Source organism: Gopherus flavomarginatus, chromosome 21, assembly GCF_025201925.1.
Source record: "Gopherus flavomarginatus isolate rGopFla2 chromosome 21, rGopFla2.mat.asm, whole genome shotgun sequence".
NCBI classification, from domain to species: Eukaryota; Metazoa; Chordata; order Testudines; family Testudinidae; genus Gopherus; species Gopherus flavomarginatus.
Genome location: NC_066637.1, coordinates 6,636,570 through 6,649,499, shown reverse-complemented (window position 1 = coordinate 6,649,499; position 12,930 = coordinate 6,636,570). Strand labels below are relative to the sequence as shown.

The window sequence follows — 12,930 nt, the reverse complement described above, 5'->3', positions numbered from 1 at the left end:
CTCCCACCTCTGTGCAGCCAGTGGCTTGTACTCCCCAGTACCATGCTGAAGTCTCCACATTTATTTGACAAATAAAATTTGCAGAAAGCTCACAGAAGTAAAAGACTGTTACAGAGGGGCTTGGTCGTCAGACCATCAGAAATGCCTCCAGGGCCAGAAAACTTCTATAAGCACTGGTTCTGGCTCAGAAATTGGAAAAAAAAACAGATTCCTAATTTTTCAGCAAATGTAATGCTGAAGAACCCAGCTTTCTAAGCATTTTTATGCAGGTGACCATGAGTCCTTTGGTCCTGACTGTGAAGTAAAAGCAACATAAAGCTAAGACAGGCAGGGTGTGGAGATCAAGAAAAAGACTTTTTTTCCTTGCAACTTTTATTTTGAGTAAATATTTGCCAACCACTACATATTATTTTATCCCATAATACATTCATATAATCTAAGAGGTGTATTTATTTCCTCAGCCTCAAGGAGCTGAGGCAGTAACTTGCAAAACCTTGTAGAGTAAGATACCAAACATACCCAAATGAGTGAAGAATTGGGGCAAGTGTAACTGCAAAAGGTTCTGATTTTTCTTTTGTACATTTAATAGAAGGATTAGATTAACTATTCCTGCATTACAGCTCCAATGAAAATCTGAGTTCTGAATTTCAATTTAGCCTCAAACAAAGAGGGGCATGGTTTAGTGGACCTGAACATGGGACTAATACCAGTTCTAACACAAGTTTACCTTGAAGAAGTCACAACCTTTCTACCTCAGCTTCCACCCACCTCCCACGACCTGTAAAATGTGAATAAAGTTTACCTACCTCCCATATCTATTGGAACAATTAGCTAATGATTGTAAAGTACTATGTAAGTGTTACCATAAGCATTATAGTCATTTTCACTGAAAAGTGATAACAGGGAAATATGCGTCTCCTGTTCCTGATTAATTCATGTAATGTGCTGACTCATTCCCCGCCCCAGAGAGTTTACAATCTGCCAAAATACAAAATTAGATGAACAGTGGAAGAAAGAGATACAATATACAAGCAAGTGATCGTGGTGACATCCTGTTATTTCCACATTTTTAAAAAAGTTTTAATAAAATTTGTATTCTACTAATAAACACAAATATAACATTTTCTCCCTTTCCAGCAGGCCAATAAAACTGCATTTATTGATATCAGAAACACGTGGTGGGTGAAGTAATATCTCTTATTGGACCAACTTCTCTGGGTGAGAGGGGCAAGCTTTTGAGTTTACACAGAACTCTTCTTCAAGGTGACTTAACTGATGTGTCAGTATAATGTATTAGTATAAATTTCAAGCATTGCTGAGCCTATCGGAGGAGGAGACATTGACAGATTTTTATACTTATCCCTATTTATTAGCAAGAAGAAAAAACAAACATACAAGGACTTTAATTACACTATTTCTTAATAGTATATTAAGGATGAACAAGAATTATGAGTACGTGTAGAGGAATGAAGCAGCACTGATAAAGTCTCCATACATTTTAAAACGATCATGTTTTAAATTAGGATAGTAAACTATTCCCTTGCCTATGTCCTCTCTCACAGCTTCCACTCCACTCTCATCCCCACCCCCGAAATTGTTCTGTCCCTTTAACCTGCATATTTTATCAAACCTTAAAGAGTGGCATGAAAGAAACTCCTTCCTGCTCCTCCTACAAAGGGCACCTCTAAAAACCTCTTTTCCCACATGGCATTTAAGCAATGAAAGTTATACCCAACTTCATGTGTTTGCAGTATTACAACATTGTGCACTGTATGGATTTGTATCTTTAAGGATCTGATCCTGCATGCTGGAGCATAACCTCAACTCCTACGGCATTCATTGAGAGAAGAAGCAGCTCAGAAGCTTAGAGGATCAGATCCTCAACTCTGATGAAGAAATTCATATTTGATACAATTTACCCAATGTACAGCACCATGTACATCTTTCTAAGGCACTATATAATTAAAATAGGTTTTAGGTAAGGGTGTTATTGGGATTGAATACATGTGCCATTTAATCAAAGGATAAGATTATTTTATTAAGTGAATAGAGATAAGGAAGCATTACTACTATTTTCTATTCTATTTATAATGTACTAATGTGCTTTAGAAATGTATTGAACTGTGTGGAGAGAGAGCCTGCTAAGTTGATACATAGAGAGAAGTACTCAATTACAAATACTGCATAGCAAACCTAAGATAATTTTAATTTGACATTTTACAAGTTCCTTTGAGTTGGTGATGAAAGTATCACAAAACCAGCCAAAGAGTGACTTAAGGAAGTTTTAATGAAATATCTTTTTAAGTAGTAAACCTCATTCAAACCACAAATGGATATATATCCCTGACTGCAAACATAGATTGCAGTTTCAGAGCAATTTCTATTCATCAAAGAGCAAGCTATACAAAAGAAAATGGAAACAAATTAGGAAATGTGTGTCCAATAGAAAAAAAAGCAGGTTTCCTAACTACAAAAATAAAATAAAATAAAATAAAATAAAATAAAATAAATGAGTTGGAAATATTCACATCTAGAAAGAGAGCAGAATTTAGGCCAACAGGCCTTCTACTCATGTAGACTAATATTAGGTGTTTAAAATCCTATGAACATAATCAAATTTCTGCACTTAAATGCTGTTAATTATACGATACATTTCTATATAAATACTTTGTTTTCTTATATTGTACTGTGCAGTCCATAGGCAATAACAGGAAACTCCAAGCATTAAAAGGTTTCCACTGACCCTGCAAGAACATCCTCCAAAAATTTTTAAGAACATTAGTTTTATGTCCCTAAAGAAACTCCGCAGAAGCTGCACTTGTTAGAAAACATTTAATTATCTTACAGTCTGTTCTGAGATCCTCCTGTCTTTGATTTGGGGTTCCCTCCAGGGCTGGCGTTACCATTTAGGCAGCCTAGGCAATCGCCCAGGGCGCCAGAATAATTGGTGGGCGCTGTTTTGCCGGAGGGGGCGGCAGGCGGCTCCGGTGGAGCTGCCGCAGTGGTGCCTGCGGAGGGTCCGCCGGTCCGCGGCTCCGGTGGAGCTACCGCAGTCGTGCCTGCAGACGGTCGGCTCCTCATGCGGCTCCAGTGGACCGCCCGCTGGCATGTCTGCGGCAGCTCCACCGGAGCCGCGGAGCACTGGACCCTCCGCAGGCACCACTGCGGCAGCTCCACCGGAGCCGCAGGACCAGCGGGCGGGGCAGCGAAATTGCCGTGCGCCTAGGGCACTCAAACCCCTAGCGCCGGTCCTGGTTCCCTCTCCCCCAACTCCTTTTTCCCCCACTCTTATAGTCTCACCTACAAATGCTCCACATTGCAGCAATAATACTGCGAGCAACACAGTTTGAATGGGGGAGACAATTCTCTCTGGTAAGCAGCTCCTTTAGAATCTTGTCCATGCTCCTTAGGCATCCAGAGGGTCAGAGTTCAATAATGCCACGTACTCCCTCCCTCCCTCGGCAAAGCATACTGCCTCCACATAACAGTCTTTGCCTGCCATTGTTGGTCTGAGGAATGCCACACCAGAAGTTAAATCCAGGTTCCCCATGTGACACAAGAGCATTACTAGTAGGTTAACAATCTGGTTTGAGGAAGGCAATAGACATTTCTCGGTGCACTGATTATGATCTATGAATAAAATGACTTCTGTGCCATCACCCAATACTATACAGCTGAAACACATCCAACCAGATTATTCTTACCATGTATGCTAACTCTAAGTGGATCTGTGCGAAAGATCTGGTATCAAGTCCAGCTCTGCTCCTATTATTTAAGGAAGCCTGAACCTTCCTTTTGGATTATATTACTATCAAGCTATTAATGTACCTCAATGTCACAATTTGTTCCATACTTCATTTTTGTAAGGTGTGTAGAACGGGAAGTTGGATACTTTGCATGATGGTTGACTTAAAACTGACAACAATGTAACAAATTTTATCTATCTACTCTGTAAAACACTACAGACCTTTGTTAAATAAAGCCACATGTATCCTTGTAAAACTGTCCCTATAAAGAACTTGCCAGAACTAGAAAAATTACTTGAACACCTGTATATCTATTTTCTCAGTTATAGGCAAGCTCTTTCAGTATATTATAAACACTGCAGCTATGCACTGCATCCACAATTCCTATGCTTCGTAAGAAAAAAAAATGTGAAAAGCTATTACTAGGTTCAAAATTCTCTCTGGAAACCAGCAGACCTTATACCAATGACTTTTTTCCCTTGGTAACATATTTCTAACCTCAGGAGCTATTTAAGGGTTACCTCACTATGTAAATACTGACTAGAAAAGCAAACACAAAACTTGGGTAAATTTCACTTTTGCCCCACTTCTACAAAAGCAGGAAACTTCCTGCTCACTCAGAAAGAATCATCAGCATAGAAGATTCATGTCTAGTTTATTTCATACCTGAATTCTTTGGTGCTTCCGAGGGCTGGTGAAGCAGACAAACTGCGGGTCTTAGCCCGACCCCGGATAGGGTTAGCACAGCTCCAATCCTGATCATCATGACATGCTGAGCAATGAAAAGCACATTCAGAGCTCTCATCATCTTTACTGATACAAAGGTTTTCTTGTTCTGTCTCCATGGTGGAAGTAAAGGAACTTCAGCTGGGGGAAAATACAGCTTCCTTTGGGGAAAGAAGAAGTAAGATTTTACTTTATTTCAAATTTTGGAGAGTAACAAACCACAAATTAAATGGACACTATCTAAGCTCATAGACATAGGATATGACACACACTTCTCAAGCTATTCTTGAAGAGATTCCCACCCTGTGGGGAATTTCAGTGCTCTGGCAAATCACAAGAAAGAAATGGGCAATAGGATGGAGAGATCGAGTGAAGTGCATGTGTGTTAATGATGCCAGTTACCTGGGTTGTTTAGGGCCACTTTCGGCTGCAATTTTAAGACCATTACAATCCTATTTTAAAGAGCTGATAACCACTTTCTGTTATAAAAGGAATACTGGACAAAAGCCAAACATCATTCTTAGAAGTAATATATCAAACTCTGCAATTACTGTCATATACCTGGATTCATCCTCATCAGGTAAGCGTTCCTAAGTTGCCATGTACAATACACTTGGAGCATTTTTAGTAACTGTGAATCCAGACAATGGGAAACAAGGCATCACATTATGCAGTCCAATACTTTTTTCTACTAAAGCAACTTTATTAACTTGATATCTCTGTGACCAACAACAAAGCTGCAGAGAAAATGAACAAGAACTAAAAAAATTTGGTTAAGCGGTTCCAGAACACTGAACTACAGTGGAAGGAATGGACCTGCTCAAGTAAAAAAATTAAAACATTTTGAGAGAATTTGGATAGTTTACTGAAACGATAACAAAAACAAAAAAATGTGGTTAGTTTGGGATCTCTGTTCTTCTTGTTGCTCCCACCACTTCCAGCAATGTAACTTCAGGCACAGCTCCTGTCAGAGACTAAGCAACGGGCAGAATATCAAGAACATCATTGCAGTGGACCTGAAAAAGGAACTCTTTAAGTGGACTTTCTTCCTTAAAAACTATATTTAGAGAAGGTGGGGCCCTGCCAGGCACACAAGTCTCAAGTCTGAGCATATAGTTTTACATGGGGTAGATTTCTAGCCTTTAAAAAAAAACAAAAACAAAAAACCATGAATTTTAAGACGACAAAACCGGCATTGATGCCAACTCTACTGAACACAAGAAGAAAGTAAGAAATAATCCTGCACTGCCAGGGAAATAAATGGATAAAATGATCTACTAGGTCTTTCCCACCTTCAAGATCTGTAAGTCTACCAGTCTGTTAACAGAACTTCCGCCTGAAAGTCTGCTACAATATCAATATATATTTTTAGTCAGATATGGTAGATAACGAGTTACATACGAGTAGCTTCTCTACATAAAACATTATACAGGTCCTCCTTAGAGAATGTAAGATAACAATGGAATAAGCCAACTCATTTTAAGTCCTTGAAATGTTTACTTTCCCCACAAATGTTAAGAATCTAAGTTTGTGCGAATCCATATCTGAATACAGCTGATGAAGAATCCTTCTCTATATATAAACAGCAAACAAATTTCAGTTTAAAAAGGGAACCTAATCTAAGGATAAACAGTGATTACAATAATTAAGCTTGGATTAATATTTTGTACTTACTCTTTAATAAGATCAACAGAAAATAGGTTATCTTGCTATAACATTTGAAGGATTGCAGTTTTACAACTGTATCTCCTTTTGAACAGATTTCCTAGTACATACTGTGAAGAATGTAATAGTATGGGATATCAATCAGGAAAAACAAACTAGGGAGGTAAAATATTAAACAGTAAGCATTAGTCTTATCAGCTAACCTACCCTAACTATTAACAGCCTCTCTCCCTTTAATTGGTTAACCAGTTAAACGATATAATTGTAAGCATTTAAACGGTTAACTTTTAAAACAATATTTACATCTCTATGGTAAACAAATATGCTAATAATAGTAAATTGCAGTGATATAGCTGTGCTGATCCCAGGATATTAGAGAAACAAGGTGGGTGAGGTAATATCTTTCTTTCACCAACACAAGTTGATCCAATAAGACAAGCTTTCGAACGTGCACAGAGCCCTTCTTCGGGTGTAGGAAAGGTACTCGGAGTATATTTTCACACAACTTGTCTTTCTAACGATAGTAATGATACTTTGCCATCCTAAAGCACAGTGGTATCCAACCTTTTTAAGCACAAGATCACTTTTTGAATTTAAGTGCAACCTAGGATCTACCTCAAAGAAAATGTAGAAATAACAGTAATCACATAAACCCAAACACCCTTGCCCCGCCCCATCCTCAAGGCCCTGCTCTGCCTCTTCTCCAAGGCCACACCCCGCTCACTCCATCCCGCTGCCTCTGTCGCTTGCTCTCCCCCATCCTCACTGGACTAGGACAAGGGTTTGGGGTGTGGGCTCTGGGCTGGGGCTGAGGGGTTCAGAGTGCGGGAGAGGCTCTGGGCTGAGCCTGGGGCAGGGGTGCAGGAAGAGGTGCAGGCTCTGAGAGGGCGCTCATGGCTGGGGCAGGGAGTTGGGATGCAGGGGGACTCAGGACTGGGGCAGGAGGTTGGGGAACAGGAAGGGGTTCAGGGTTGGGGCAGGGGGTTGGGGTGCGTTCTCTGGCCAGGCACCGCTTACCTCAGGTGGATCCCAGGCAGCACCACAGCAGGACTAAGGCAGGCTTGCATTGGCCCCACGCTGCTCCCGGAAATGGCCAGCATGTCCCTGCGGCCCCACACTGCCCGAGCGCTGACTCCGCAGCTCCCATTGGCAGAGAACTACAGTCAATGGGAGCTGTAGGGGAACAGCTCCCTGCCCACCCCAGGGGCTGCAGGGACATGCTAGCCACTTCCGGGAGCTGCACGTGGAGCCCCCTGGTCCTGCTTATCTCAGGTGGCTCCTGGGCAGTCGCGCAGCTGGGCTAAGGCAGATTCCCTTCCTACCCTGGCCCTGTGCCTATGGAAGGGCCAGCTTGTCTGGCAGCAGCTCCGGGGGCGGGGAGGCGGCAGAGCAGAAGGCTCCACACACTGCCCCCATCTGCAGGCACCGCCCCCATAGCTCCCTTTGGCCATAGTTCCCCATTCCCAGCCCATGGGAGCTGTGGGGGCGGTGCCTGCAAGCAAGGGCAGCACCTGGAGAACCCCTTTCCCCCTCCACACCTGGAGCAGCTGTTGGACATGCCAGTCACTTCTGGGAGTGGCGCCAAGCCAGGGCAGGAAGGGAGCCTCTGCCTTAGCCCTGCTCTGCCACTGGATTGTTAGCAGCTGATCTCCTGGTTTGGCTGCAGGAGGGTTGGCATGACAACCCTAGACTGAAACTGAGATCAGCTGTCAGAGGCTCCAGATCGACCAGTCAGTCAAGATCTACAGGTTGGTGACCACTGCTATAGCAACTTTCCAATGGTTTCAAAGTACATTACAAATATTAAGCCTCACAGCACCCTATTTTAAGATACAAGGATTGCCTCTAGCATAGAATACTGTTTCAAAAACATCACTGGTTTATTACTGACTCAGATGGAAATGACATCTACTGAATGACCAACCACCACTTCCTTCATTCCTGACATGAATTACGTCCCCATTCCATAAGGACACAACTACAAACATAGATACAATTTATAAATTGATAACTTATGCATGCCAGTAATGTCCTTCATTCTTCCAAGATACAAACGTTTAGTGGCTTAGAGTCACCTATGAACTTGAGCTTGGAAATACTCATTTCAACATACTTCTGACTTTTCTCATATCTAGGAATTTCAAAAGAAGGGCCTGGCTTTTAGATAGACTAAGAGTACAATGGCATACTAATATGTGAGCCAATTACTTGATTTGTACACACAACTACTGTGATGATACATATACATACACACACACAAAAGATTCAGAGTTTGGCTCATATGTACATTAATACTATAGAAATTACTTTTTTACATGGAAAATTATGCATCTAAGCTCTTGTTTGTACCATGGTTTTATACAATTTCTGAAAGGGAGAACTAGCTGCTTCTGAACTAATCAAAATACAATTCACTTAAAAATTATCTAAGTTTAAGGAAATAAGCCACTTTAAATATTAGATATTAAATGCCTAAAAAAAAAATATGAAAGGGGTATATCAACATATTAGTATTTTAAATGTGATGTGCTAAAAAAACCCTTATTCAGTTTATTTGGGTCCATTCATCACCTTTTAAAGTAGTTATTACAGTATTCTTCAAAGAGTCATTTGTTTGTCACAGGTGTTAGTGACATCAAACATCTGCTGATATAATCATGGACAGTATTCTAAATTATGTAAAATAACCTTCCCACAGCAAATGCCAGGAAGTTTCCATTTTAAATTTTATCTTATGACTTGCATATAAAGTATAACCAAGATTATATTTCAGTTTAGATGGTCACCAAGAAAGCCCTACAGAAAGTTAGAAAAACAGAATTCTATTTCTGTCTATGCCTAGTGGTGCTTTTGAAGTGTATGTGATCCCAGTACACTGCATCTATGAATCAACTTAACATTTTAAGACAATCCAATGCCTCAACTACCCTCTACTTCTACCTCTTTGGTGTTTAAGGAATTATTGGTCTATCAGTAAGTCTTTGAAGTGGATTCCTGTGTTCTTCTAAGCTAATATCAGCCAAACTTGAAGTAACTATAGCAAGTCAAGTGCCTATAGTGCTAAGTGACCAATATGTTTCATTTCTTATGTGGAGCAAAAGCCAAATACTGGTGACAGCTCGACAGCAACTAAAATGACAATCACCCAAGAAGTCTAATTTTTTTTAATTCATGTGAAATTGTTTTTATGATTGTTATTCAGCACTCCTAGTGATTTCACCAGGGAGCTTTATAAATAAATTTATTATTAATTACTGAGTATTTATTTTGGCAGCTTGAATACTGTATCATTAGTAAGATCCATTCATTCTAATGAAAGTGTTCAATTCTTATATTAAATTCACCTAAAAAAGCATCAGGCAATGACACGTCAAGTTCTCACAGCTATTTCACTGTAACAGTATCAAAGGGGGAAAAAAGTCTGGATTTTTAAATTCAAAATTATTTATTCTTTGTATTATCATAGTGCCTAGAAGACCCAGTTATGGGTCAGAACCTCTTATGCTAAGTGCTATACAAATACAGAACATAAAAACAAAAAAAAACACGATAGTCCCTAATCCAAAGAGTTTACAATCTAAGTAAAAAGACAAGAAATTGATACAGATGGAGGAGAACAAGGAAACAATGAAATGGTATTGGTCACCACGATAAGCAGCTTTCCAGCACAGCAGCAGCTTAGTTACTCTCAAGTTTTTTATAGGCATCTTGGCAAAATTCTCCTTTGAGGAAATTTTGAAGGAGGATAATGAGTTAGTTTTGCAGATGTTTACGGGTCATTCTTCCCAAACGTAAGGAGCAGCCTGGGAAAAAGCACGAAGGTGCTTGCTGAATTTTCTAACAAGTGGGCAATAAAGGCTAGCATCTTGGGCCAATTATATGAGAAGGCTGTCATCTCAATACTGAACCAGGGATGATAGGTAAGGTGGGGCCAGACCATGAAGGGACAATTGTGCTATTATACTGATCCCCTCATAGTGTGTTTACAATATCTAATACGGTATATATGGGTGTTTCCCTCATTAATACTTCGGGAAGGAGATCAAAGTAAAGTTAGATCAAGAATTGTATAACAGCCTTCATACCATATATACATTTTTATTAGATAACAAGAAATTGTACTGGATGTTCAGATCACACCATTTGATCTGTTACAGATCTATTATCATTATTACTGACTTACTGTAATTCTCATAAGGGTAAGAAGACTGTTACATTCAGAAATCATTATCTTAGTTTCCTTTTCTATTACTTTGCATTATGCCTCTTCTGTGTCATTTATTCAGTAACTCAAGAAACCAGTCAAATGGAGGATTTCCTTTTATAGCTGTTTGCACCCAAAGGTTCCCCTTCAGTCCCACCAACAATGGAGAAGCATGTGTCAGCTGGACAAGTGTTTGTTCTGGTTTTTTATGTTTTAGTTACAGATTTCCCTCCCACCCTCTCATGTGGATGGAGTCAAGAAGTACTGCATGCTACAATCACTGAAAGCACTTGTGACTCAGAGGCATCTTTGCAGTGGATAGTTATACAACTTCTAACTCTTCTATTTCCCGTGAAAAATAGAAAGCACCACTGTAAAGAGTCAAAAATACCCAAGTAGAAGCTTCTCTGCAGCAGCCCTCCTCCACAAGATCATCTGTGCAACACTTCAAGCCACATTCTAGCTGTATTGTTTCTCTTCCTCTCTAATGTAGAGCAAAGATAAAAAGAACAGATATAACTAGATTGCAAAGCCCAGAACAAAACTGAAATTCCCAGCCACTTTCCCAACAGTTCAACCATCAAGACTGTGTGGTTTAATAAAAGAGAAGCCACGTTATTAACCAGCTAAGAGCTCCTTCATATGACAAGGTTCAATCACAAGCAAGAGGGAGTTATTCTGTCTGTTGAGTAGTCTCTTTTTCTGCACCAAGGCTCTGAGAGCACATCTGTGTGTTTCCATCCCCTAAGTGGAGATTTAAGAATGATTATTCTTGGTTGACAGGAACTGTGAGAATGTTATTGTCTGTCAGTGTGTTTCTTAGGCATCATTTGAGACCATCTATAGCTTTGCTAAAGAAACCTGCACTGAAACTAGTTACACCACAAGGTACCCTCTACGTAAGATATACATGCACAAACCACATGCCAGCTGGTCACCAGTTTAAGGACCTATACCCATGAAGCCACATTTGATACACACAGGTCATGAACAGTGGAGTGGCACATGGTACATCCACAGTGCTTCAAGAATCACCAAAAAGACCCAAATATCTTTAGGCTTGGACTGATTATTTTTTATTGGTAAATGTTAGTAAACATCAGTTTTCACCACATGCTAACAAAAATATTGACTTTTTAATTATAAATATTGTAACTGAAATTTACAGATGGGCAAAGAAAAAGCTATGCTGCTTGAGAAGTCAGAGATTGCTTTAATGCTATTTAACTTGTATATTTTGATATGATGACAATTTATGTTTTAACCATTACAAAGCTTTATTTTTGTGGCTCAATGTCTACTGTCATTAAATTAGTAGTATCGTTACCTGCTGCCCATTATCTGGCCACCCCATAAGTTCGCACAACTGTGAAAATTTAAACCAATAAAAATGAAAAAAGTCTTAAAATAAAACACTGCCATCCATCAAAGTGATAAAAAAAGAAGTAAAACTGAACTCTGCCAAGCCTAACCATGGAGGCCAGTTGTGTGTCAAGCATCCTCCTGAGGGGCATTGCACGGCTGATGACAACACACCCCCTGCCATCCTGCAGGCACAACAAAATCTGGTGCCCCAGCATGCTCAGCTCCCCCAGGACAGGCCCTTTACCGTGAGACATGGGCATTCCCCTTCAGGGGACAACACCGGGCACCCCCACTCCCCAAGCGGGAAAGTGACACACCCAGTCCCGAAGTCTGCCTCACAACAGCCCACCCTGGGCACCAGCTGCTTCCCATAAGAAGGCACCACAACAGCCCTGGCGCCGCTATCTCCTAGGAGCAACCCCTCGGCCCTGGGTCCGCCAGGCCCTTCCGACCTGGCTACCAGCCACCAGGACCCCCACACACACACACACTCCCTCCCCCCCTCAGCCCCCTCCCCACTCCATCACCCCCCCGCTTAACCCGCCCGCTCCCCCGCTCGCCTCGCGCCGCCGTCCCCCGCTCACCGTGCTGCGAGCTCTTCCCCCCTCAGAGGCCCGCGCGTCGCAACCTGTGGTACTGGCGGCGGTTGCTCCCGTCCAGTGAGTGAGGTCGACAACCCCGGGGCGCCTCCATAGTCCGCCCTAGTTCCTCCACCTCCTCACGAGACTCAGCCCCAGCCGGGCCCGCGGGGGGGGAGGGGGTAGCCGGCAAAACAGAAGGGGGGAGAGAAGAGGTGACAACTCTGCGCATGCGCGAGACCGCCGCGGTTTCCCATTCAGGAGAAGGAGGCGGTAAGTGCAGCGGGGTTGCGTACGCGAGGGTCGGCCCGGAGTCCGAGGGTGGGAGCCGAGAGGAGAATCACGCTAATACGCATGCGCCAAAAGCCGCACGCCACGGAGTGGAGCGGGGCAAAGTGAACGAACGAGGGCGCGCATGCGCGGGATGCGGCGGTCTGAGCGCTGGCGCAATGGGGTGGTGTGGGTGCCTGGCGCGTGGCGCTGCCTCGGCTGGGGAGTGGAAGCTGCGCGCAGGCGGAGGGGATGCCGAGTGCAGTGGATTTGCGCCACGCTGTGCTGTGGGGGTTTGCTCCATTGCCAGTGCCAGGCGGTGCTGGGACAGTGGGGAGCGAGGATCGTGCTCCTTGGGGTCAGTGCGCTGCACCTT

General features: G+C 42.2%; 1 protein-coding gene across 4 annotated transcripts in view; it reads right to left on the bottom strand.

Annotated features, from left to right (window-relative positions):
- The window catches only part of NADK (NAD kinase), a 49,926-nt gene extending 37,328 nt beyond the window's left edge, over positions 1-12,598 (bottom strand). For 3 of the 4 annotated variants that reach the window (XM_050931648.1, XM_050931644.1, XM_050931647.1), the window contains exons 1-2: positions 12,291-12,598; positions 4,413-4,633 (exon numbers count right to left, since the gene is read on the bottom strand). In XM_050931648.1, coding sequence (XP_050787605.1) covers positions 4,413-4,591 — 179 coding nt within the window. In that variant the 5' untranslated portion in view covers positions 4,592-4,633; positions 12,291-12,598. Of the gene's footprint in view, positions 1-4,412; positions 4,634-10,732; positions 10,826-12,290 lie in introns of all 4 variants that reach the window. The other variant, XM_050931646.1, reaches the window with a different exon arrangement.
- Between the last annotated feature and the right edge of the window lie 332 nt (positions 12,599-12,930).